The sequence below is a fragment of the Maniola jurtina genome, chromosome 3 (assembly GCF_905333055.1).
Source record: "Maniola jurtina chromosome 3, ilManJurt1.1, whole genome shotgun sequence".
NCBI lineage: Eukaryota > Metazoa > Arthropoda > Insecta > Lepidoptera > Nymphalidae > Maniola > Maniola jurtina.
The window spans coordinates 7,311,262-7,334,775 of record NC_060031.1 but is presented as its reverse complement, the minus strand read 5'-3'; the positions used below and the strand labels follow the sequence as shown (position 1 = coordinate 7,334,775).

Sequence of the window (23,514 nt, the reverse complement as noted above, 5' to 3'; positions counted from 1 at the left end):
ATACTTGGATGAATACTTTCTGAAAACAAAACAGGACGCTCGGCGCGCTTGGCCCTGCTGCGTGCATCCTCCGTAACTTTATGCCAAAGGAAATAAAGCTCAGTTTGAATTGTTATAGGGCGCCACGCGACGGCTCTGCCGGTGTACATTGCGCCTTACGGTTTAAGGTAAAATAAAACACATTGTATGTTAAATATTTTTTTATTAATTAGGTATGAATACAATCAACATAAAAGTACCTAGGTAAGTAATCTTAAAAAAATCAAAATATACTGTATCCTGACTGATTTACACTGGAATTCATAGTCAAAATAGGGGCCCCTTTATTTTAATGCAATGCATTAAGGTAGTGTATTAGTATGACACATGTCTGGAATGTCTTCTAAAGAAACCCTTCTTTACTATGAACTCCAGTGTAAGGTGTATCTGATATCAGGGTTGAAGACGCCGCCTTCCTTGATTTTGCCTCAACTTTGCAATGTAGGTAATATTCTACTAAATGTAACTATAAAATATAAATACAAATTGTATTAGATTCGAAAACAGCACTTCGTATAGTACCATTATTTTAGTCATAAGGACGATTTGCTATGTTTTGTTTTACCATAACTTAACATTGGTAGGTAGTGTAGACTGTAGGTACCTACTTTATATTTAAAATAAATATTAGTAAATTAAGTCGAAAGGATTTTGGAAAGTCCAATTTGGTTTTAACACAATTTCTGGACAAGACCATGATTTCGGTATGAAAAAACTATCGTGTTCGGATACTGGGCAGTTTTTTCGTGAAAAATACTCCATCGCATATAAGCTCCATAGAAGACCTGTAAAAAAGAAACGACAAAGTTATTTTTTGGGGTTCCGTACCACTTTAAGATCACTTCAGTGTCTGCCTGTCTGTTACAAAATAATTACACGTCCCAAGATACGGAACTCGGTACGCGAGTCTGACTCGCACTTGGCCGTTTTTAGGGTTCCATACCTCAATAGGAAAAAGGAGCCCTTATAAGATCACTTTGGGGTCTGTCTGTTTATCCGTCTGTCTGTCAAGAAAACCTGAAAGGTATACTTTCCGTTAACCTGGCGGGTAGATAGGTTTATAGCACAAGTAGGTACATTACAAAAAAAATTGAAATGTGTTCATAAAAAAAAATTACTAAATCACATAAATAGATGGCACAGTCCGTTATTCACATGAAGTGTAACATAAAAGCTTGTTTATTTTATTGAATACATTATTGTGAAACAACTTTCAAAAAAATAGGTAGGTACATAATAATATGGTAAATTACAATAACTTAATGTAGCTGCTATTATCATAACACTCATTAATTGTTTATAATGAGGCTAGTTTAAACAAATAATAAATCAGTCCAACACATGAAGAATTTCAGTCTCAGTGGGTAAATATTGACTTCGTGACTGAGCAAATTTTCTATGTAACCACCCTGGTCCGAGTTCGGATTAGGTACAATCAGTAGGTAATAAATAATAATAATAATTCACAAGGTAGGTACTATACCTGCGACAGGTTGAGATGGCCACCAGGGTGGGGACGTCCCGCACACCCGCATAGCCAACCGCGCTAACCCGCTGCGGATGAGCGCGGGCTACGTGCGGGTGTGCGGGGCGTCTCCCCGCCACATACCCTGATTGCCATCTCAATCTGTCGCGTTCTATAGGTATCTGGAAAAGCAAAATTGCGTGCTATTGCCCCAAATGACTCAAGTCATTATTCTACCTTCCTGAACACCTATCATAACTTACCATTCCCAATGAAAAATGACAGCCACATCAAAAGATTAGAAGTATTGGGAAACCGGCGACCACTGTTAGCAGTTAATGGCAGCATCAACAGCCCGAATACGCCAAATTGAACCATGAGCACGGGGTAGAAGAATCCGAAAGAAAGCGCTAGTATCACCTCGTGAGCTGCCGAGGACACCTTGAATGAAGCAACAATTTTTATTAAGTAGGTACTAGCTGATGCCCGCGACTTCGTTCGCGTGGATATAGGTTTTCAAAAATCCCATGGGAGCTCTTTGATTTTTTGGGATAAAAAGTAGCCTATGTGTCAATCCATGGTATAATCTACCTCCATTCTGAATTTCAACTAAATCCGTCCAGTAGTTTTTGCGTGAAAAAGTAACAAACATACACACACACAAACTTTCGCCTTTATAATATTAGTGTGAAGTGTGATACTTAATACTTTAGGACGTCCGCCTCCTAACCAGAGGTCGGGGGTTCGATCCCGGGCACGCACCTCTAACTTTTCGGAGTTATGTGCGTTTTAAGTAATTATACTTACATATCACTTGCTTTAAGGGTGAAGGAAAACATTATGAGGAAATCTGCATGCCTGAGAGTTCTCCATAATGTTCTCAAAGGTGTGTTAAGTCTGCCAATACGCACTTGACCAGTGTGGTAGACTATGGCCAAAACCCTTCTCACTCTGAGAGGAGACCCGTGCTCTGTAGTGAGCCGGCGTTGGGTTGATCATGATGATGATACATGATATAAATACAACAACCTTTTGTTTAATTAATTAAAGCAACCTCATGCTGTTTGACGTTGACCTCGTTTGGGTAACATAGGAAGCTGCGTGGGTAGCCTCAATTAGAGGATGTATCTAATTGTGGAGCACGATACCAAATGTACCGATAGGTAGGTATTCGCATTATCGGCTATTTAATTAAATTTAGGCATCGAGAGCTCCATTAAAATATATCATTATGTATTTACATAATTATAGAAAAATCAGTAAGTAGGCTTAATGAGTAAAGATCACGGGCGATTTATTCATAAAAGCTATATCGCCGAGAATGTCTGCCCTATAACTTATCAGCAGGGCCTGGAAACACAGGTGCCTCTTCCGCGCGTTTTGCTGAACGCGTTCGATATTATGTAAGAGAATGGGTTGATATATGAATGTATGCCTATATCTAATACTTCATCTTGCAGAACGCGTAGCAAACAGAGCAACTCCTCCTTACCTAAACATCGTCATACAGTTCAACATTATCATTTCAGTCTGCAAACGTCTACTGGCGAAAACATATTATATCTTCCGCAAAGAGCGTGAGTAGGTACACCCGATTCTCAGCCTAAGTTCATCATCATCGTCAGTTTGTGGATATCCACAGTTGGACATAAGCCTTCCCTCATGAGCGTCATTACACCCGGTGCTCAGCCTTCCTCATCCAGCCACTTTCCGCCCGCACGACATCTTTATATCGTCGGTCCAACGTTCTGAATGGCGGCTTAGTCCACTCCAGGACTTTTCAGCCATCGATGTTTTCAGCTCCAACAGCCTTCGTCCCATCGACAAACATGGCCTGCTCACTGCTATTTCAGTTTGCTAATGGTTTGGGCTATGCCAGTGGCCTTGGTATACCTACATACAGTTAGTACTTGTAGATATTACAATTTCTAGAGCCGCGTCGGACGAGTTGCGGCGGTTGTGTCTGACCAAGCCTTCATCTAGGCGTATTGTAAAAACCTAATACGTATCTATTATGTGGGCAAGTATATTTATCATCCTATGTAGTATGTGAGCACTTATAATAAACTTACTAAAAACACTATTAACGTGGAAACAGCACGGCCGGCGTGCGGTGCTAACGGCCGATAGATGTGGTCTCGTAGCCATGAGTGTACTATGCGATTCCACGCTCGATAGTAACTAGAAAATCGGGAGGTCGTCCACCAATCCTGAAACAAAAAACAAATTGTATGGGTTAATATTTTATAAAATAGGTACAGATAGGCAGGTACTAGTTCCATGAAAAGCTCGAGTAAGCTATATTTTGAATTCATAATATATTATGTGAGCCACTTTGCACTACGCCACAGTAAAATGTTTTATACATAAACCCGCGTCCAATAGCGCGTTAAGCCAACCCATGACATGTTAATAAAGTATTAACTTTCGTCAGGTGAAGCTATGAACGTCTTTACACGTGAATTTGTAATTATATTTAAAACTAAATAAATGATGCGCGCGAATAAGTTCGCATAAGTTTCGGTTTTTTAAAAAGCCCCATGGGAAATCTTTAATTTTCCGGGACAAAAAGTAGCATATATACCCGTCTCTGGGATGCAAGCTATCCCTGTACCAAATAGATATATGTCCGCGACATCTTCAATATGGATTTAGGTTTTTTAAAAAATCCTGTGGCATCTCTTTGATTTTCTCCATTCTCAAAGGTGTGTGAAGTTTGCCAATCCACACTTGACCAGCATGGTGGACTATGCCTAGGAGACCAGCAGTGAGCCGGCGATGGGTTTGTGATAATATAATAAAGCTTATTGCGCACGATATAGGTAGGTACCTACCTATACTTAGTGGATAAAAAACAAAACAACGATCTGGTTAGTAAAATTTCTCATTTTCGAATAAACACAGTAGGCACTTACCTAGTAAAGTAGGGTACTAATAAACTTTAAGATGCCGTAAGTTATGTAACTGACCTAAGTGGGGCGAATATCTGGAATGTACCGAACTTGCATTTAGGTTAGACACTGATAAATTAGTACTTGCACCGCTAGCAATAAACAGCTACTATCCTGTGGTAAATTGCACCACTTGTACAAATTGCGATAATTTATTTTAACATTGCTACGGATTCTATAAACCTGAGCGCCAACTAAATATAAAAATAGCTAGTAGGTTTATTATGTAATAAAAATAGTAAAGATCTACGAGTAAAATATGGGCATGAGCATCAGTCATTATGATTTATGTAGGACTAGAGGTTGCCCGCGATTTCGTCCGCGTGGATGTAGGTTTTTGAAGATCCCGTGGGAACTGTTTGATTTTCCTGGATAAAAGTTGCCTATGTCAATTACAGGGACGTAAGCTACCATACCAAATTTCATACAAATCGGTTAAGCGGATGGGTTTTTAGAAATCCCGCGGGAACTCTGATTTTCCGGGATAAAATGTAGCCTATGTCCGTCTCCGGGATATAAGCTAACCCTGTACCAAACGTCAGAATCGGTTAAACTGTTGGGCCATGAAAAGATAGCAGACAAACACACTTTCGCATTTATAATATTAGTATGGATGCGACTAAGAACAAGATGAAGAAATGTACTTATTGACATGGAATAATATAATGTTATAATAGTCTTGGATGAATTTAATTCATCCAAGTAGTAGGTATCTACCTGTTATAGTGAAGAGAACCTACTTTACTTCTTATTTTGTTTAATGGCTTTTAGTAGTGCCGAACCTACTTTACCTACTTATTACTATTATGTAAGAGAATCTTTGGCGGATTATATGGGTCAGAGGACCTACAGACGTTCCGGTCCTAAAGTTCTAGAGTGATGTCCCGCACCGGAAAGAGTTTATAGAAAGGCTATAGAGCCTCCATTTTATAATCCGTGACTAGCCTCTTGATGTCCAGCATGCAGAGAGGTGGACAGCTGCACAATACCGTGGAATGTGGAAATCAACAAAACCTACATGATATTATGTCCAATATCCATGGACCACCATCGGTTTAGATGACCACAAATGGTATATTGGTATAATGGTATATGGTCGGTATATTATTATAAACGTTTTAGAAGAATAAATAATGTTTTTGGGTAGCTATTTCCATTATTACTGGGATGGTCAATTTGTTAAAATCCGGATCAAAACTGCAACCTGGTCAATCAAAATGTTTTTCTTTTACAGGAAGACATATTTTTTATTTATGAACTGATTTTATTCAATTAATGTATGCTTAACTAATACGTTGTTACTTGTTACTGCAAGGAAGGGTTCATCCGTAGGATGAATTGGCTTAGTCCCTAATTGAGTTTGTTTAATCCGGATGGTTTTGAAAATGAGAAGCTTACCTTAGGGGCTTATGGGGGTAGGCATTTAGGCGTAAATACTCGTAGCTACCGTAGATTTACTGTAGGAAGTTGTAATTAAAAATGGAAAATATGCAAGTTCCAGACTTTGAAGCATGTAGGCGCATCGAGTAATATCTAGGCATTGTAGATATCGTTCTAACTTCAAACGCGTCTAGAAGGTACGAGTACCTAATTGAAGTAGCTAAGGACGAATCATCTCAGGAAATAAGACCCATTATTAAAAATATTAAGATCTTCAGACTTTATTTATCTACCTACCCAATTTAGAAGCAGAGCTTTGATTTTACCAGGAGGTATTTCTGTTTGATAGATTTCTTGTTTGCATACCTCTTCACCATTCCATGTACCTACCAATAATTATTATTATCGCTGATTTAACTTCGTAAGATAAAGTAACATTAACCTACCTACATGGTTTATATTATATACCTACGCATCAGCAGCTCGTTGCTGGACATAAGCCTTGGTTAGAGCGTGCCATCACACACTACTTACCATTAGCATGCATTATTACCCACCATGATTTGTTACTTAGATTAAAATTACCTCATAAAACAAGCGATCTCCGAAGGTGAGCATCTCGGCGAAGGCATTGTGCCAAGCGTGGAGGAGGCAATAAAATCCACACAGGAAAGAGATCACTCCCGGCAACACGCATGCGAACATCCCTCTCACCACCGTTCCCGCCTCTACCTACAAAAATAAATTAATATTACACTTACTTACGCTAAGTGCCTACTTACTGAAGAAAGGTATTGAGATAGGAAACCTACCTAAAATCCATCGATTTCGGTATTAAATTCATTGTGTAAATTACGAAATATGCCTATTATCATTTATATCTATGTATAAAATTACTATTAATAATAATTAATTTATTGTTAAGTATTTTAAACTGGCGCTTATTTCAACTTTTACATAATATTGAATTTTTATATAGGTATCCAATACATTCCATTGTATAGAAAAATCTAAGCAAGTAAGCGGTTTACCTAAGATACATTGGTAGAGACATTAATAATAATCATATTATTATGTAGATTGTTTACCTTTGGTTCTTTGCCGTGATCAGACCAATACGGTAAAATAAAACGCTCCCACAGGAAGCTGTTGTAAAATATAATAGCCGACACTTCTAATAAGTGAAAAACTACAACGCTCCATCGGATTTTCTTTGTTCTGAAAAAAAAAAAAATTTGTTTTCTTGATACTTAAACTTTCCAGCATCAGAGTTATAGATTAATCTCTTTCTCTCTTTTTCAATAGAACTTAAAGTTAAGAAGATCTGAGCTGTGCAAATAAATGAGCACACCAAGGAAAATACTTAGGATCCACAAATATCCCTTGATATGCAACCACTGCTGGTGCATTGCCGGTGAAAAGGTAAGGTATAATACAAAACCGGAGTAGGTTTACTTAGCTTCCTATCTGTGCAACATGACGGTTTGCGTGAGTCATAGGCTAATGTTAAAAAGATAAGCCATTGATATCTGTTTTTAGGGTTTCGTACCTCAAAAGGAAAAAGGAACCCTTATAGGATCACTTTGTTGTCTGTCTGTCTGTTTGTCTGTCCGTCTATCCGTCCGTCCGTCCGTCGGTCGTGTCTGTCAAGAAAACCTATAAGTAGGGTACTTCCCGTTGACCTAGAATCATGAAATTTGGCAGGTAGGTAGGTATTATAGCACAAGTAAAGGAATAAATCTGAAAACCGTGAATTTGTGGTTACATCACAGAAAATTAAATTAAAATGTGTTTTAATTTTCAAAGTAAGGTAACTATACCAAGTGGGGTATCATATTATGAAAGGGCTTTTACTTGTACATTCTAAAACAGATTTTTATTTATTTTTATGCATAATAGTTTTTGATTTATCGTGCAAAATGTCGGAAAATTACCAGAGTACGGAACTCTCAGTGCGCGAGTGTGACTCGCACTTGGCCAGTTTTTTTTGTATATAACACACAGTCACACGCATCGTGTTCAGATTAAACTACTTGTTTTGCGCGCGCTATACAAATTGAATGGTATTTACTCGTATATCGTTAAAATTAAAAACTTTTCAAAATGATAAATAACAAGTAAGTGCCTACCTGCCAACTGCCTACTATAAATTTCAAAACGACAAGACACTAACTAGGCTTTTCAACACGGGCCAGAGAAATTTCAATTTGTTTGTTACTCCGCTATTGTGTCTGAGTAAAATATTAGTTTCCAGCCGCTGGGCGGAAGCTCGGAGCTATTAAAATATTAGCATCTACTTGCTTTATTCTAAGAAATAGAATGAAAAAGATATACATATTATTTGAAAAAGAAAAAGTTATGTTAGTTAGCGAAACTGAAACTCATAAATGTGAAGAATAAAATGTTTCATAATATTATAGTACTTGTAAAGAAAAACAAATTGCCTAGATACTAAATAAATAATTATTTCACTTTATTTTCATTTTCATTACCTACAGGTACCTACAGATTGTGCGCGAGAACTGCATCCTCTAAGCTTGCTAAATATTGTATAGGATAATTCGAATCGCAATTAAAGTGTTCGGGTAAGACAATAATTATATTATATTGTGTTCTTATTACAAAAAGTTTAGGCGCGATTTATTCGTGCGTGGTATAGGTATGAGCGAGCGCGCTTTATGGTTTAATAGTTTCATGCAAAATTTTACTTTGAAGATTATTATACTCCCTAAAGATTGGATAGATAAAAGGAAACATTGAACACATTAGCGGTAGCTATGTAATAATATGTTAGAATCGAACAATCAAAGTGCTTTTTGGAAATTTATCACGTACCTCTCTTAAAGCTTGAACACACAAAACGCACCCCATCATACCGAACGCGCATGTACGCGTATGTACAAGCCTTAATATAAGATACAAGTGTAAATTAAATATTTATAACATTCTCGACAAGTAAAGGTTACAGTAACTAGAAAAGAACTGATAACTTTCAAACGGCTGAACAGATTTTCTTGGATTAAGTATAGCTAAGAACACTCGATCAAGCCACCTTTAAAACAAAAAAAAAACTAATTTAAAATCGGTTTATTAGTTTAGGAGCTACGATGCCACAGATAGATACACAGATACACACATCAAACTTATAACACCCCTCTTTTGGGGTCGGGGTTTAAAAATGTACCTACTTAGTTTCAACTTACACGGGTCCAGAGGATTGTATGTAAATTGAGTCCGTATAGCTTTAAAATTACTTATACATTTCTACTGAAGTTTGGAATACCACAGATATTATTTTCTCGAATGCGTCTACAAAACATTGAGTTTGATATTCAAATGAGAAACAAACTACTCGTATGTTTGTTAGTGCGTTGCGAATAAACTTCTCTTAAAAACAGTTTCCTTGTATTTTCGTGTTTGCTGAAGTCACGCGTGGTGTGTACCCAAGCCTTAAGGAGTGAACCCTGATGGAGAGGGAGTGAGTGATACGATGGTAAACGATGAAGGGGAAACAAAATAATTGTGATTCTGAACACACCCTAAAATAAATTCTATGGAAAATCGATAGAAAAGGTACATACCATACCTACCTACTCGAGTTTATGTGGAGAAAGGAGAAGGGCACGGTAGTTTTTTGGATATTTTGAGCGTTGAGCAAAACTGTGAAAATGAAACAGCCTAACAAACGGATAGACACACTTTCCAATTTTTAACAATTGTTATTAAATTAGTATTAATTTATAACAGTTATTATTAAATTTAAGTTAAGTAGTATTTAAGTAAAGGATTTTCAAAGATGAAATTTGCAGAAGAATAAAAGCGACGAGATAGCTGAAACGATTATTTGTAGCAAGTTGAAGTAGCAGTGGACAGGTCATACTCTGTCGCAGAACTGACGACCGAGGAGGCAGACTATGGAGTGGAGACCGCGTACCGGTAAGCGCAGTGTAAGACGTCCTCCAGCTCGCTAGACCGATGACCTGAAGAAGGTAGGTGGATGAGGAAGGCGGAAGACCGTGTTTGGTGTCGCGCTCTTGAAAAGGCTGATATGTCCTGTAGTGGTTGCATATAGGCTGATGGATGGATTTTTAAACACTAATATATCCCTACCTGGGATATTCATCTCGGTAAATAAGCGTTGGTGCAAAGAGAAAATACACGTATTGCGATATGGAGGGAAGCGGCGCGCTGTTGTCGTGACATCGCGGGGCGCACGCTGCGGCCGCGGCGCAAATCTTCATCACGAACCGGAACTGGAACAAAAACATTCATAATTATAAATGCAAAAGGGTGACTGTCTGTCTGTCTGCTAGCTTTTTACGGCCCATCTGTTAAACCATTTTTGACGATAGCTTGCATCCCAGAGACATAGGCTACTTTTTGTCTCTGAAAATTAATAGAGCTCCCATATGATTTTCAAAAATTCACGTGGACAAAGTCGCAGATATGAACTACATATTTGGTACAGAGATATTTATTTATTATATAGGTATATATAAGGTATAGCTTGCATCCCAGAGACATAGGCTACTTTTTGTCTCTGAAAATTAATAGAGCTCCCATATGATTTTCAAAAATTCACGTGGACAAAGTCGCAGATATGAACTACATATTTGGTACAGAGATATTTATTTATTATATAGGTATATATAAGGTATGCCCATCTCCAGGTATTTGAGACCTGGAGATGGGCATACCTAGGCTTTTATTTATCCCATAAAATCAAAGACTTCACAAGGGATTTATGAAAAACTAAATCCACGCTGAATAAGTCGCGGGCATCATTTACTTATACCATAAATTCAGTCAATGACAACAATTGAGATTGTAATAATGACTGATGCAGCTTTTCTGAAATCATTTGGCAGTTCTTTTATTACTTTTTTTGATTGTGGGTTGGGATTTGGGAGGTATTTTCAGAAAATACGTCCAATTAAAATTTAAAAGTCGTGTTGGCGTTGGACCATGTTTCCGTCACGCGTAGGACGAGTTTATTAATTCAGATTCTCAAAAAACCGTTTTATTTATAAATATAAAAGAAATTCAATGCACCGGAAGTTTATTTTATTAGGGTTGGTGTCCCAAAGCCCCTCGGCGTTAGAAGTTCTAATGTGTATAAAATAAGGCAGTAAGTAGGTGCTATATATACCTACCTATTATTGTACCATACATTATCTGAAAGTGTATCTGTTTGTATTATTTAGGTCACTTCTGGACACAAATCTTAAAACACTAATGAAGAAAGACGTATGATGCTTTGAATCTGAAATTATTTAAAACCCCTAATACTTATTTATAAAACTGTATGAAGTCATGAAAAAAGCTAGTAGATATTATCTTTATAAGTTTTGGAGCGCTTTGATCCATTTTATACTTAAGTGCAGTAAACCGCATCATGTACGAAAATTAAAAACATGGCCACTAAAGAGGATTTGTATATTATTATGAAGCAATTTTCTATGTTAACGAGTTTGTAGCGCTATTAAAGGTTTCATAACTTATTATTTAAGCCAGCCCACGTTATGTAAAGCTTAATCGAAATTGTGAATTCAACTTTGTATATAGATATTCAAACTTAGATATAGTCTAGTTAATACAAATCGCGAAAGGGGTGTTCAGTGATATTGTAATGAAATAAATGTCATGGAATGAAGGGCAAGGGGTGGTGGGTCGTACTAAGGTTTCGTCAGCCGCAGCCGGTGCGATGCCGTTATTTACTGGGTTGGCTGTGGCCCTGACGAGGGTCGAGGCTGATTTATGTTACATTTCACTTTCGACACTGTTTTGTCGATTTATGTTCCTTTTTTTCACCGAAAATAACCAATCAGAGCCCTGTGTGTAACTACGAGTTAACGTAAATCAGCTAATTTGTATAGTGAGTCAAATGACGACGTTTTCCCGAAAGTAAATCTCCATGCTTAGTGACAGATTTATGCCTGGCCTGTAACTTTCAAGTTAACGTACCTAAGCTGTGTGTAAATCTATCATAGTATGGATGGAAAGGAGATGGATCACAGAAGACTTTTCTGTTCCTTTCCTGTCCATGCTAATAAGTTACACGGGTAATCTTAGCTTGCTAAGTTCATAATCATACATCAATCAACATAAATCACGATATCTACAAATTCAGCGTCCTATTTTGTACCGACATGAAATATGGTCATTAGGCTCTAATGTAACTTTTTAGGTCAACGTTAACTGTGCGCAAATCTGGAACAGAAAACTTTTCCGCATCCATACTAAACGACAGATTTACGCACAGTTTCCTTTAATCGAGCCCCAAAAGTGACATTGCAGCTCACAAATCCGAAGCCTGAAACACATACGCGACGGAATCTTGCCTACCGCGCGACTTCATGAAGTTACACGCATTAAGCGGAATTTACATTACGAAATTAGTGGCACGAAATTAGTTTCACGACATTATGTTCATTAGGTATTAATTGCACTGCATGTGTAAACATCTAATGACGCAATGCATGCATTACGACATTAGACAAATCGTGCCACTAATTTAAATTCAGTAATGTAAATTCCGCATTGAGGAAACTGCAGAAGGCTTCCGCAAGGATTTTTCCGGCCATTATTGTAAAATCTGTAATTTGTGGTTATATCATGTAAAAAAATTTTTAATTGTGTTTCAATTTTCAAAGTAAGATAACTATACCAAGTTGGATATCATATGAAAGGGCTGTACATTCTAAAACAGATTTTTATATATTTTTATGCATAATAATTTTTGATTTATCGTGCAAAATGTTGGAAAAAATACCCGAGTACGGAACCCTCAGTGCGTGACTCTGCTCGCACTTGGCCGGTTTTTCTCAAATCTAAAGTTTCTATAAGTGCTCTCTGACACAGACAAAACTGATCTATTAATAATTCAAACAATATCAGTTGATCTTAAGCATTATCGTACGATATCGTAAATGACCTTTTGTGATAAACAAATACCTACTTGGAATCAAATGTAGCATGTGGATGAACAATTAATTTCATTATTATGTACAGCTCATTAATACGGAGCAGCAATACGGGAATTTAAAACCCATCTCAATATTGGCATGCCCCAAAATACCTATGGAAAACCAATAACAATTTATCTTTTTGACATTTTTGTAATGGATTACAGAAAAGTCCCGTCTCTCTCTATAGATTAATTATTTATCGTTTGCCTGTATTTCGTCTAGGTAGGTACATTAATATTGACGCCATTGACGGAATTGTTACATGGATATGCTTTCATGCGTACCTGGTGGTTTATTAGATTGTGCGATTGCAGTCTTTAAAAAACCAGCCAAGTGCGAGTCGGAATTGCCCAGTACCTACACACTAGGTAATTTATTGTAATTTGCATGGCGGCCATTTTTAACCGACTTCCAAAAAAGGAGGAGGTTCTCAATTCGTCGGAATCTTTTTTTTTAAATCGCAATCTTGGTTTTTTATAATATAGGTAGGTAACCTATTTGTTTTTTTTTTAGGTAAGTAATCCACACTGAAAATTTTAACTCTCTACGTCCTATTACGGTTTATGATAGTCTCGATAGCTCAACGGTTAAAGGAGCGTACTGAAATCCGAAAGGTCGCCGCTTCAAACCCCACCTGTTGCACTATTATTGTCGTACCTACTCCAAGAACAAGCTTTACGCTTAATTGGAGGGGAAAGGGGAATATTCGTCATAATGATAAACTTGGCTAATATACTTTAAAAAAAATGAGAGATTGAAAAAATGAGATGAGATAGGTAGGACAACGCATGCTTATTAATAGCGTTCCATTGACAATATATCGGGCACCGAACCCTAATTCGTAGCTTACTGTCATATCTCTACATTTCTATTTCTATATCTCATTCTTTTTCCCGTGATTCTTCGTGAGACTTCGCGCAGATCTAGTTTTAGTTAGTTAGTTTTTTAATTTTGTAGTAACCATTTCCGGTATAAAAAGTATTCTTTAGATGTCCTTTTCCGTAGTGTAAAGCTTGTGCCAAATGTATTCGGTACCTAATTCTATTGTAGGTATATAGATAGGTACTCTAAGTACTTAGTTCCTAATTAATACAATATTTTATTCAAAGGGAAACCATTCATATTATGTTCTTTTATACCTATGCCGTAATTATCTATTTGATTAAAATTACCTTTCCCAAAGCGGGAGAAATCTGAATTTCTATAATTTACTCACAATGTTCTGTAACTAAACTTGAAGTCGATTTCGTTACAATCTTATTGATCCACTTCGAGAGTGCGCGATAAAGTTTTGGTAAGCTTGAAGGACGTGCAATTAAGAAGCTGAGCTTTATAACTGAAACTGGAGGACTTAACACTTTACCCCATCGATCTTTTAACTTTAAAATTTTACTGATAGTGTCAGGTATAATTAAGAGGTATTCAAATGGAAGCCTAGTTAATCGTTATGGCTATAAGGTATCTGTCTTTAAGTAGGTAGGTACAGATAAATACGATGGTGTACTACGATTGTGTAAAGAAAATCTCAAGCGAGTTTATGTTTACACCATAATCGTAATAAACCTTGTACTTAAATATTCTTTATAAACAAATACATAAATTTTAAATAAATAAATAAAAATAACAGTGAAGTTTCTCAGGTCTGTGGTAAGTGATAACGAAATAACTGCCATTCGTAGATTCGAGGGCTACACAAGAAGTGATCGAGACACTATTTTCAATGCCGGTAAAACCAAGAGTGGCTATGAATATTTTTAACCGACTTCCAAAAAAGGAGGAGGTTCTCAATTTGTCGGAATCTTCTCCGATTACTCAAAGACCCCTGGACCGATTTGGAATTTTTTTTTTGTTTGAAAGGGTATACTGTGCAGGTCCCATATAAATTTAGTGAAGATCTAATGAATATCTTCGGAGATGGAGAACAGAACTCCTCAATAGATAAGAACAAATTGCTCGCGATCAGTGTAATAGCTTAGTAAACAGTAGGGTTTTAACTGGGCATAGCATATTATAGTACAGTGGGGCCACTAAAAATTGTGAAATAAAAAATTTTCAAAAGAAAAATAAAACCGACTTCACAAACCACAAACACTAAAAAGTAATAAATAATTTTTGTTTAGCTACACGTGTAATGTACCTAGGTATGGAGTCGGGCGAGTTTCACTCTTGGATTTCTAATTTTGTTTTAATATGCTCGCTCGACTTTATACCTAGGTACATTACACGTGTAGCTATACAAAAATTATTTCTAGGTCAACGGGAAGTACCCTATAGATTTCTTGACAGACAAACAACAAAGTGATTCTATAAGGGTTCCGTTTTTCCGTTTGAGGTACGGAACTCTAAAAATGACGTAAGAACTTACCATTTCGCATGTAACAACAGCTGACGACGCCAGCGCTAGGTACGTATTGGCCAGGTCCCGCACAGGGACTGCCACCAGCGTAACCTCCAGAGCCACCACGCAGAGTATTCCAAATACAGCCCATATTTTACATAAACCTGTAAATAATTTAAAAAGTTTAAAAAATATTATAATAGAACTTAACATAAGCCTTATCTAATTACTGTAAAACCATGCTCGCGTGGAGTGGTGCCAAGAATACCAGCTGCATTTCTGCGTTGGACGCGCTATAACACCAACGTTGGTAGAATTCGAGTAATGAAACACTTCAGCGTCAAAGTAAAATGGACCTTAAGTTCCTTGGTTTAACGCTCAAGTTTGGCCACACGTCTGTAATAATTAGCACTCCTAGCGCGATGCGAAATTAAAATCATAGTATTAAATTTTTGATTTTAAATCAAGTAGCTTTAGGTCCATTTTACTCTGGTGTTATTGTGTTTCGACTCTCGAATCCTATCAAAGCTGGTGAAATGTTAAATCTCACACTAAGCGCACGGGATACATTAGAGGCTAGATCTTTTACACAGAATACTAATAGCTTTGTAATTTATAAACAGCCAGCACCCCATTTGTCTGGTGCTGCAAAATGGGTGGCGGTAATAACTTAACATCAGGTAACCCGCCCGCTAATAGCTTTGTTTGTTGTGAAGGCAATTGCCCTCGCACAAGCAAATGCCTTCTTTCCTATATATTCCTATTCCTATAAAAGCAGAATCGATACCATATCCAATATCCATATAATAAATGCGAAATATCATATTATAAATGCGAGAGTGTGTCGGTATGTCTGTCACGGCACATCCGTATAAACGATTCTGACGTTTGGTATACATTTAGCTTATATCCCAGGGACGGTCATAGGGTATTTTTTTCCCGAAAAGTCAAAAAGTTCCCACGGGTTTTTGAAGAATCTAAATCCACGGAAACAAAGTGACGGATGTCATCTATTTTGTACAGAGATATTTTGCATCCTAAAAACGCAAGACAGGCTTCTTTTTATTCCGGAAAATCTTTAATTAAAAAAAATCTGTATCCTCAGCCCATATCCACGTGGACGGAGTCGCAGGCATTATCCAGTGTAAAATAAACCTAGGTCTCTCTAATTGCCTACTATCATAGTTAAAATGATATTAATATTCCTAGGTGTTGAAACAACAACAATGGAACACTGACCACCAATGTTTTCGTTTAAGGATCTTAAAACTTGTGGGTTTTGAATCCCCATTGCACTATTTATAACGCCCATCATTGTTCAGTCTAAAGGTTACGCTAATATGGATCGTTGAACAATTAGGTATTATAAGTAGATTATCCATGTGTAAAGTACCAAAAGAGAAACGCTAGTTCTTTTACAAGATAATTGATGAGGTTTAACACGAGCTAATAAAACGGCAATACCAATACTTTACAACAGTTAAGTTGCTTTACAGTATGTAATTTCATTTACTTATTTTATTTATCTAGCGAAGCATGAATAAACGGGAATTCTTAGGGCCGATGCATATTTACAGACAGTGTAAAGTGGAGTCGACTTTTTTGACGACAACTTAAACTCATTCTTTTGTAGTCTGATAATACCTATGGTTAAAATTGAACTGAGAAAAGACATCACCAAAAAATATGTAAATATAAACTGCTCTGTATGCGTAACAAAACAAAATTTTACTAATAATTTAAATGATTTGCTCCAACTTTTAACAAAAGTTTTAAATAATAATAATTATTATTCACCAAAAGTTCAGTATTTGTGTTAGTTTTACATTTCCAACAAATCGATTATAAGTATGCCTAACTAAAAGAAAACGATTTGTTATAATTTTATTATTACTAGGGCATTTGTTGCCCTCGGATGTTTTAGCAATTCGCGTATAGTTACTAGATTTATGTTCAAATTTCGCTCTGTGTGCAAAAAGTGTGGCAATTTAAAAAATAAAATACTAGCACGCGCGCCTACGCCGCTGTGCTATGCTCAAGTATAAAGCTTAGTTTGAATTGTTATCAAAAGAGAAGCCGCGCCCTGATTCCGCCGGTGTGCGTTGCGCCTAGCGCTATAATATCCTCTCCAATGGAGTTTAAGTTCGGTGGAACGTGTGAGCAACCAAGTGACTAATTGGAGGTAGTGTGAAGCGCAGTGGCCTCTTGTCTCCCGCGACATAAGGCTCTCGGCTAGGAGGTGACCTCTTGATCAGTAGCTGCCTATAATACTCAATTCGCAACCGATATTTGTGCTATAATAAGCTCATTTTGCAAACTATAAAGGGCGAGAAAGAGGTGGTCTACACTGACCTTTACAAAAATGCATTTTATCCATAGGTCTAACGTATTATAAATCCAAAAGTAGGTAGGTATGTAAATCAAGAAGTACTTACCTATCAAATCACAGAAAGTTTGTATACTGTACGTATTCACTTTTGTTTATTTGTATATTTATTACTACTAAAAGACTTAAACGATTTCGACAGAGAAAGGCAGAGAGTAGAAACATAAATTTTTGGTAATGGTATACTTTCAAACCAGTTCAAATCTTTATCAGTAAAAACTACTCAAGTCAAATTAATTATTTTGTGACACAGATGTGGACCTAGAGATTTAAAAGGAGGGAATACTCCATGAGTATGTACATAAGTGCCTCAGGGGTGCATTAAGGAAGGTTTTGTAGAAATTTAAAGAGAATCATTAAAAACCTAAATGACGTGGGTTTTGGACGAAATCACTGAGAAAAGCTGGTTCGGTAATAATTCTGATACCGAGAAAACCAATCTGATGAAAATTGAAATTTATTTCAGGCCGAACTAGATAGTGCAGGATGTAGGTATATGTTTTTTTAAATGAATTCGTTCAGAATAATTTTATAATCATAGGACGTAATAAAGTTTTAACGCCAAACAGAAAAATTGTAGCACCAATTTTAAATTAAACACGTAGACCTACACAGCTCAGAAACAGATCGTACCTAACTGATTAGTTATTAGATTGAAAAGTTTATAAAACGTCCTAAGCAAACCTGTGCTTGTTAAATTAGTATTTACACGGGATTTTTGGGATATCAATGTAACTTACTAGTAACCAAGTAACTCGGAATAATGGTCCATGTATTAGGTATTATCCACTAGAACTAGATTACTAATGTCTAGCAACTAGCATAATACCCACACCCACACACACACCCACCACATACCCACAGGCCACAGCGAATCTAATAGTAGGTAATTACGAGAGGTAAGTGTATACAGCGTAATCCATACTACTGAAAGGGCGGACGGTGCGCACAGCATATCGCATGCTGCTCCATACAGATTTGTCTTTCCAGCGGATTATAGCAAATTAAGCTTTTAGTATATTTTATTTTACCTGGGTATCGTTTTATGATGTTTCGTACAAACTCGTATATCCTGAGTGCTGGATAGAATGCGAGCGCCACCGCCAGTTCGAAGAACCAGAGCTTTGCGGCGCGCCTGATGTCTCCGAAACCATGTAGCACTGATGTTACTCCGATGTTTATTCTGTGAAAATACATGAAAAAATATAATCATCATCGGCATCATCATTACAATGTGATAGACGTTCACAACTGGACATTTTTAGACTTTTTTTGGACTGGTCTTTTGTAGGGGCTTCTATATGCCTCTTCTTCTCTTTCGCATCTTGCACCGCCTGAATTCGGCAGGCCCTGCTTATGCTGTAATGTAATTAACCTACCTTTGTACCTTTATTTAAATACGGTGTCGGTATGGCGTGATTGAATGAAGATCAGAATTTTCGCAATTATTAAAATGGGAGAGGATATTTGGATAGGTTTGTTAGATGACTGTTTGTGGAGTTTAGTTTTCCAGGATAACGGTGCCGTCATTTACTGTTTATATAGCATGACGTTGCTATATTATAAGTAGTCGAATGAAGTCCACGATATTATTGTAACGATTGGAACAAGATGGCATGGTTTCCTAAGTACTGTAAGCGTGGCACCGTAAAGTCTCTTGATTTTAGAAGGGCCCCCGTAAAGTCGGTGATAAAATTATAAGTGATATTCTCGGAAACTAGAGCTTTAGTTTAGTTTCGAACAGAACTGTGACTATCTCTGGTGGAAAAACAGCAAACTAATCAGCTCTTATAAGGTTATTGCCCTGTTATTGTCAGTCCTTGCATTTAATTCATTTTACTACTGATACTAATTTAATAATGTAAATGTTGTCTTATTTTTTTTAATTATCGTGCATCAATTTAAAGATAATAAATATCCGATTGACTATCAGGCGTGATTTCAATAATAAGTAATTATGATAGGTATCTGAACGCATATCGGCCTATATTGCGTACAAACAAGTACCTAACCACGGAATATTTGCCAAAACACAAACCAAAATAAGAATTGGCCAGTAATTGCAGCGATCTAAAAAGAATAATACGGGTCTTTCTGTGATAGTTCAGTTAGAATGTTTATTCATAAGTGCACCTGTAATGGACAACCATACTGAAATTAATTTGTAAATTTTATAGTCATAACTGTATGGAAATTGTTGGTGTAAATAAATAAATAAATATTTATAAGCCAATAGGCCATTCTGGACCCTCTGGATTTCAATGCGATTTCCATTATCATCACACTCATATTATAAAGGCGAAAGTTTGTATGTGTGTGTGTGTGTGTGTGTGTGTGTATGTTTGTTACTCCTTCACGCAAAAACTACTGGACGGATTTGGCTGAAATTTGGAATGGAGATAGATAATATCCTGGATTAGCACATAGGCTACTTTTTATCCCGGAAAATCAAAGAGTTCCCACGGATTTAGAAAAACCTAAATACACGCGGGCGAAGTCGCGGGCATCGGCTAGTTTAGAATATTTCACGAGGAAGGTTTATAATCATCATGTATAACATGAAACAACGCGGACTGACTTAGAAGTCTGAGATTTATAAAGCATAGGTTTACTCCGACCTTACTTTATTTACTTTACTATACTTTTTTATTTTATTTACTTTACTCCGACTTACAATTTACAGCCTGACTAGAAAAAAGAACCTGCGCTTTGATTTGATTATTCGGACGTTTCTATATTATATTATTTATTTATTTATTTTATTTATTTTTATTTGTATATTCTTCATCATCAACCTCACCATCTAATTCCCGAGTAGGTACTCCACTCAGAATGAGAAGGGCTTGGTCATAGTGCACCACGCTTTTCAAAAGCGGATTGGTAGACTTCATACACGTTTGAGATCATTATGGAGAACTCTCAGACATGCAGGTTTCCTCGCGATGTTTTCCTTCAGTTCACGTCTGAGTTTTAACTTCTTTCCCTTAACTTTAATGATAATTATAACGTTTTACTTGCTTTCCTCGTTCTATAAGGTCATATATCACGGTATCACACAGCAGCACCAGCAGAATGACCACAAATATGTGGTATATTGCCCTTATGTGTAGTGAGTGCTCTAAAAGTACTGTCAAAGGTGACTCCCGGTAGGTGAACTCTGGAGCTCTTTGCTTTTCTTCCTGTGTAATGGTGCCATTCTGTAAGCTGGTCTCACCTCTTGGCCTTCGTAGACTCATTTTTCTCTGAAAATTAAACGTAAAATGTAATGTCAACTTAGAAAAAGTTCGCTTTACGGTAAGTGTGCCTTAGACCAGAACTTAAAAATTGACTACATTTACCGCCGAGAATCGATTGTGACCTTCCATTTATATGTTAGATGTACCTATTTAAGACGAATTTGTTACCTGGATTTAGGGTTTCGTGGAATCTAGGTTTACGTCAATGGTGGAAAGTCTAATTTTCTGGAATAAAAAGAGCCTGTGCCTATTCGTCTTCGGGATGCAAGCTATCTGTACCAAATAGATGATGCCCGCGACTTCGTCCTGTAGATTTAGGTTTAGGTTAAAGATCCCGTGGAAAATCTTTGATTTTCCGGGGAAAAAAGTAGCCTTAGTCTATCCTAGGAATGCAAGCTATCTTTATACAAAATATCTCAAAATTCAGTTAACGTTTAAACGGAGTGGGCGTGAAGATCCAGCAGGAAGACAAACAGACACGCTTTCGCTTAACGACCATCGCTGTGCCACCAGGGAGCTCGTCAGTTGACGATTTATATATTTTTTTTAATTATGGGCCATGACATTATTAAGTAAAAAACTTAGTTTATATTATTCTAACCTAGTTTCTGTCTAGTGCTTCTAGTTTAGTGTATCGCATATCAGTTCTGCATGTCGCGATTGGCCTACGACCTCAGACAGTCTTTAAGGATGTTATTATCACTGAACAAATAGTTCAATCATTATGATATCTAATATTTTCCGTTTGGATAAAAGACTTTATAGATATAGATGTACCGACTTTGCTAGATTAGACAATATTATAATATTGTCTTATGTAGTAAATCCCTACCTACTCTTAAAATCCCGATACTTATACTTAGTTGCATCTACTTTATTCCACGATTTGATATCATATTCCCACCATAGTCTTGTGTCGATCCAAATCGATTTATTTAAATAAATAATCACTTAGATACTTTTTGTTACGGTAGCTATCAGAGTTAAGAAAAAGTGACTCAATAATAATTAAATACATAACGGGGAATTGAAATCGGAACCTCTTTTCTTGCAATAGCTAAGACTCATTGCTACCATCTTTTTGATGCATATTCATCCATTCTCCATGTTGCTGGATTAAATATAAAACTTTTTAAATTTCCATTCCCATTATTTTGAGCGAAGTCTATATTAAAAATGATTGAAAGATTAATCAAGAGATATTATTATCTTTTGATTGAATTTAGGCTTAAGTTTTAATTTAGGAATTTGATGACAGGTTGAGATTGAACTATAAGTTAAGTCGTCAGTAGTTATACCTAATGATACTCGTATATCTACTTTGCATACCAACTTAATACCGTCCTACTATGACCAATATTTCAGGTAAAATCCACACATTTAAAAGATCCAGATAAGTATATACGAAAAAAGAAACTTGTCTTATATCGATTAATTAAATAGTTAATGCTGTTATGAAATTGAAGCAAGTTCTAAAATGCCCATCTGATTATTTCCAAGCAAATCCTATTGAAAGATAAATCAAGTAACATTAATCCGTTAATTGAATTTTCGCCAATGAATTTAAATCCCTTGACGTAAGGTCAAACTATTAGTTAAACAATCAGTTTAGATAGGGAAACGTACCTTAGAGGATTACAACTCATTGTTAATTAAGTATTTACACTAAATTGTTTGTTCTATGATTACTTACTTATTAATACTTTTTTACACACACACAGTAGGTAAGTGATATCGAAAATATGAAATTATAATGTGAAATGTACAAGAGGCACGACAGGTAGGTACTTACCAATTTAACAATTAATATCAAAGCTTCAATACAATGTTAGTTATCATACTAACCTTTCACTTCAGATAACTTTTAAGGAATCAAACAACACTGTATGTAGTATGTAAATGAATCAAACAATGAACTTAAGGCGTTTTTCAAGCAATTCAATCTTCATAATATAAAACTAGTTATAAACACATTAATTTCTTCTGTAACTTTAATAAAAACACACGCACGCGACTAATTTAATAAAATTGATTGAACATACTCGTGCAAATATGGAATGTCGGTACCCATCACAAAATTACTATTGACCCAATTGTGGGTAGTCGTCTAATATGTTTAGTGTCATGAAAAAACTTGTCAAAGGTTATGATTTAATTGAATAATCTATTGTAAGTACACACTGGTGACAGTCTGGAGTCTCGAAGTATACAACGAGCGATTAGAATATTTTATTTATCTCTAAGTTTCCACGACGAGTGAATCGTTGAATTACTATCGGACCGTACCTAGATTACGGACTTTGGTGTGATAAGTAATTGGTACTAATCGATTATGCGTAATTTTATATGTATATAACTATCCGCATGGGTTGCAATGCGACATAAGTAATTATTATAAAAAAAGAAACTAGAAATCCAAGTGTGAAGCTCGCCCGACTTCATACCTAGGTATATTACACGTGTAGAAACAAAAAATATTTTTAACTTTTTAGTGTTGGTGGTTTTTACATTAAGTATCTTAATAATTTTCTCATTTGTATCCATTTCAGACATTAAAGCTTTTTTAACGTCCGTTAAAAAAGCGTTTCAAATAGAACAAATGCATTCCCAAGTTTAACGCACACTTTGTACGTTTAGCGCAACGCCGGGTTTTAACGCAACGCTTTTTTTAACGCTCGTGCGAATTAGGGCTAATAAACAAAAATAAGAGGGGTGCCCAACGAGTCACACCCAATCGTGTTGTTTTTGACT

At 36.4% G+C, this 23,514-nt stretch overlaps 1 protein-coding gene across 6 annotated transcripts; it reads right to left on the bottom strand.

Annotated features, from left to right (window-relative positions):
• Positions 1 to 666: 666 nt before the first annotated feature.
• On the bottom strand, positions 667 to 23,033 carry LOC123880906 (sterol O-acyltransferase 2). 6 transcript variants are annotated; one of them, XM_045929306.1, is made up of 11 exons: positions 22,556 to 23,033; positions 22,093 to 22,095; positions 20,546 to 20,769; positions 18,559 to 18,710; positions 15,169 to 15,305; positions 9,946 to 10,088; positions 6,924 to 7,053; positions 6,421 to 6,567; positions 3,577 to 3,714; positions 1,768 to 1,945; positions 667 to 824 (listed from the first exon to the last, which is right to left on the bottom strand). In XM_045929306.1, the coding sequence occupies exons 3-11, from the start codon at positions 20,761 to 20,763 to the stop codon at positions 667 to 669; spliced, it is 1,401 nt and encodes a 466-aa protein (XP_045785262.1). In that variant the 5' UTR covers positions 20,764 to 20,769; positions 22,093 to 22,095; positions 22,556 to 23,033. The 6 variants fall into 6 exon arrangements, with proteins under 6 accessions (XP_045785262.1, XP_045785263.1, XP_045785264.1 ...); XM_045929307.1 differs by lacking the exon at positions 22,093 to 22,095; XM_045929308.1 differs by lacking the exon at positions 22,093 to 22,095 and having other exon boundaries at positions 22,806 to 23,033.
• Between the last annotated feature and the right edge of the window lie 481 nt (positions 23,034 to 23,514).

Coding starts and splice junctions, on each gene's coding strand:
- LOC123880906 (XM_045929306.1), bottom strand. CDS start 20,763: ATGAGTCTACGAAGGCCAAGAGGTGAGACCAGCTTACAGAATGGCACC. Junction 15,306..18,558: donor CATCATAAAACGATACCCAG/GTAAAATAAAAT, acceptor AATTATTTACAG/GTTTATGTAAAATATGGGCT. Junction 10,089..15,168: donor CTGTTGTTACATGCGAAATG/GTAAGTTCTTAC, acceptor TTTTTGTTCCAG/TTCCGGTTCGTGATGAAGAT.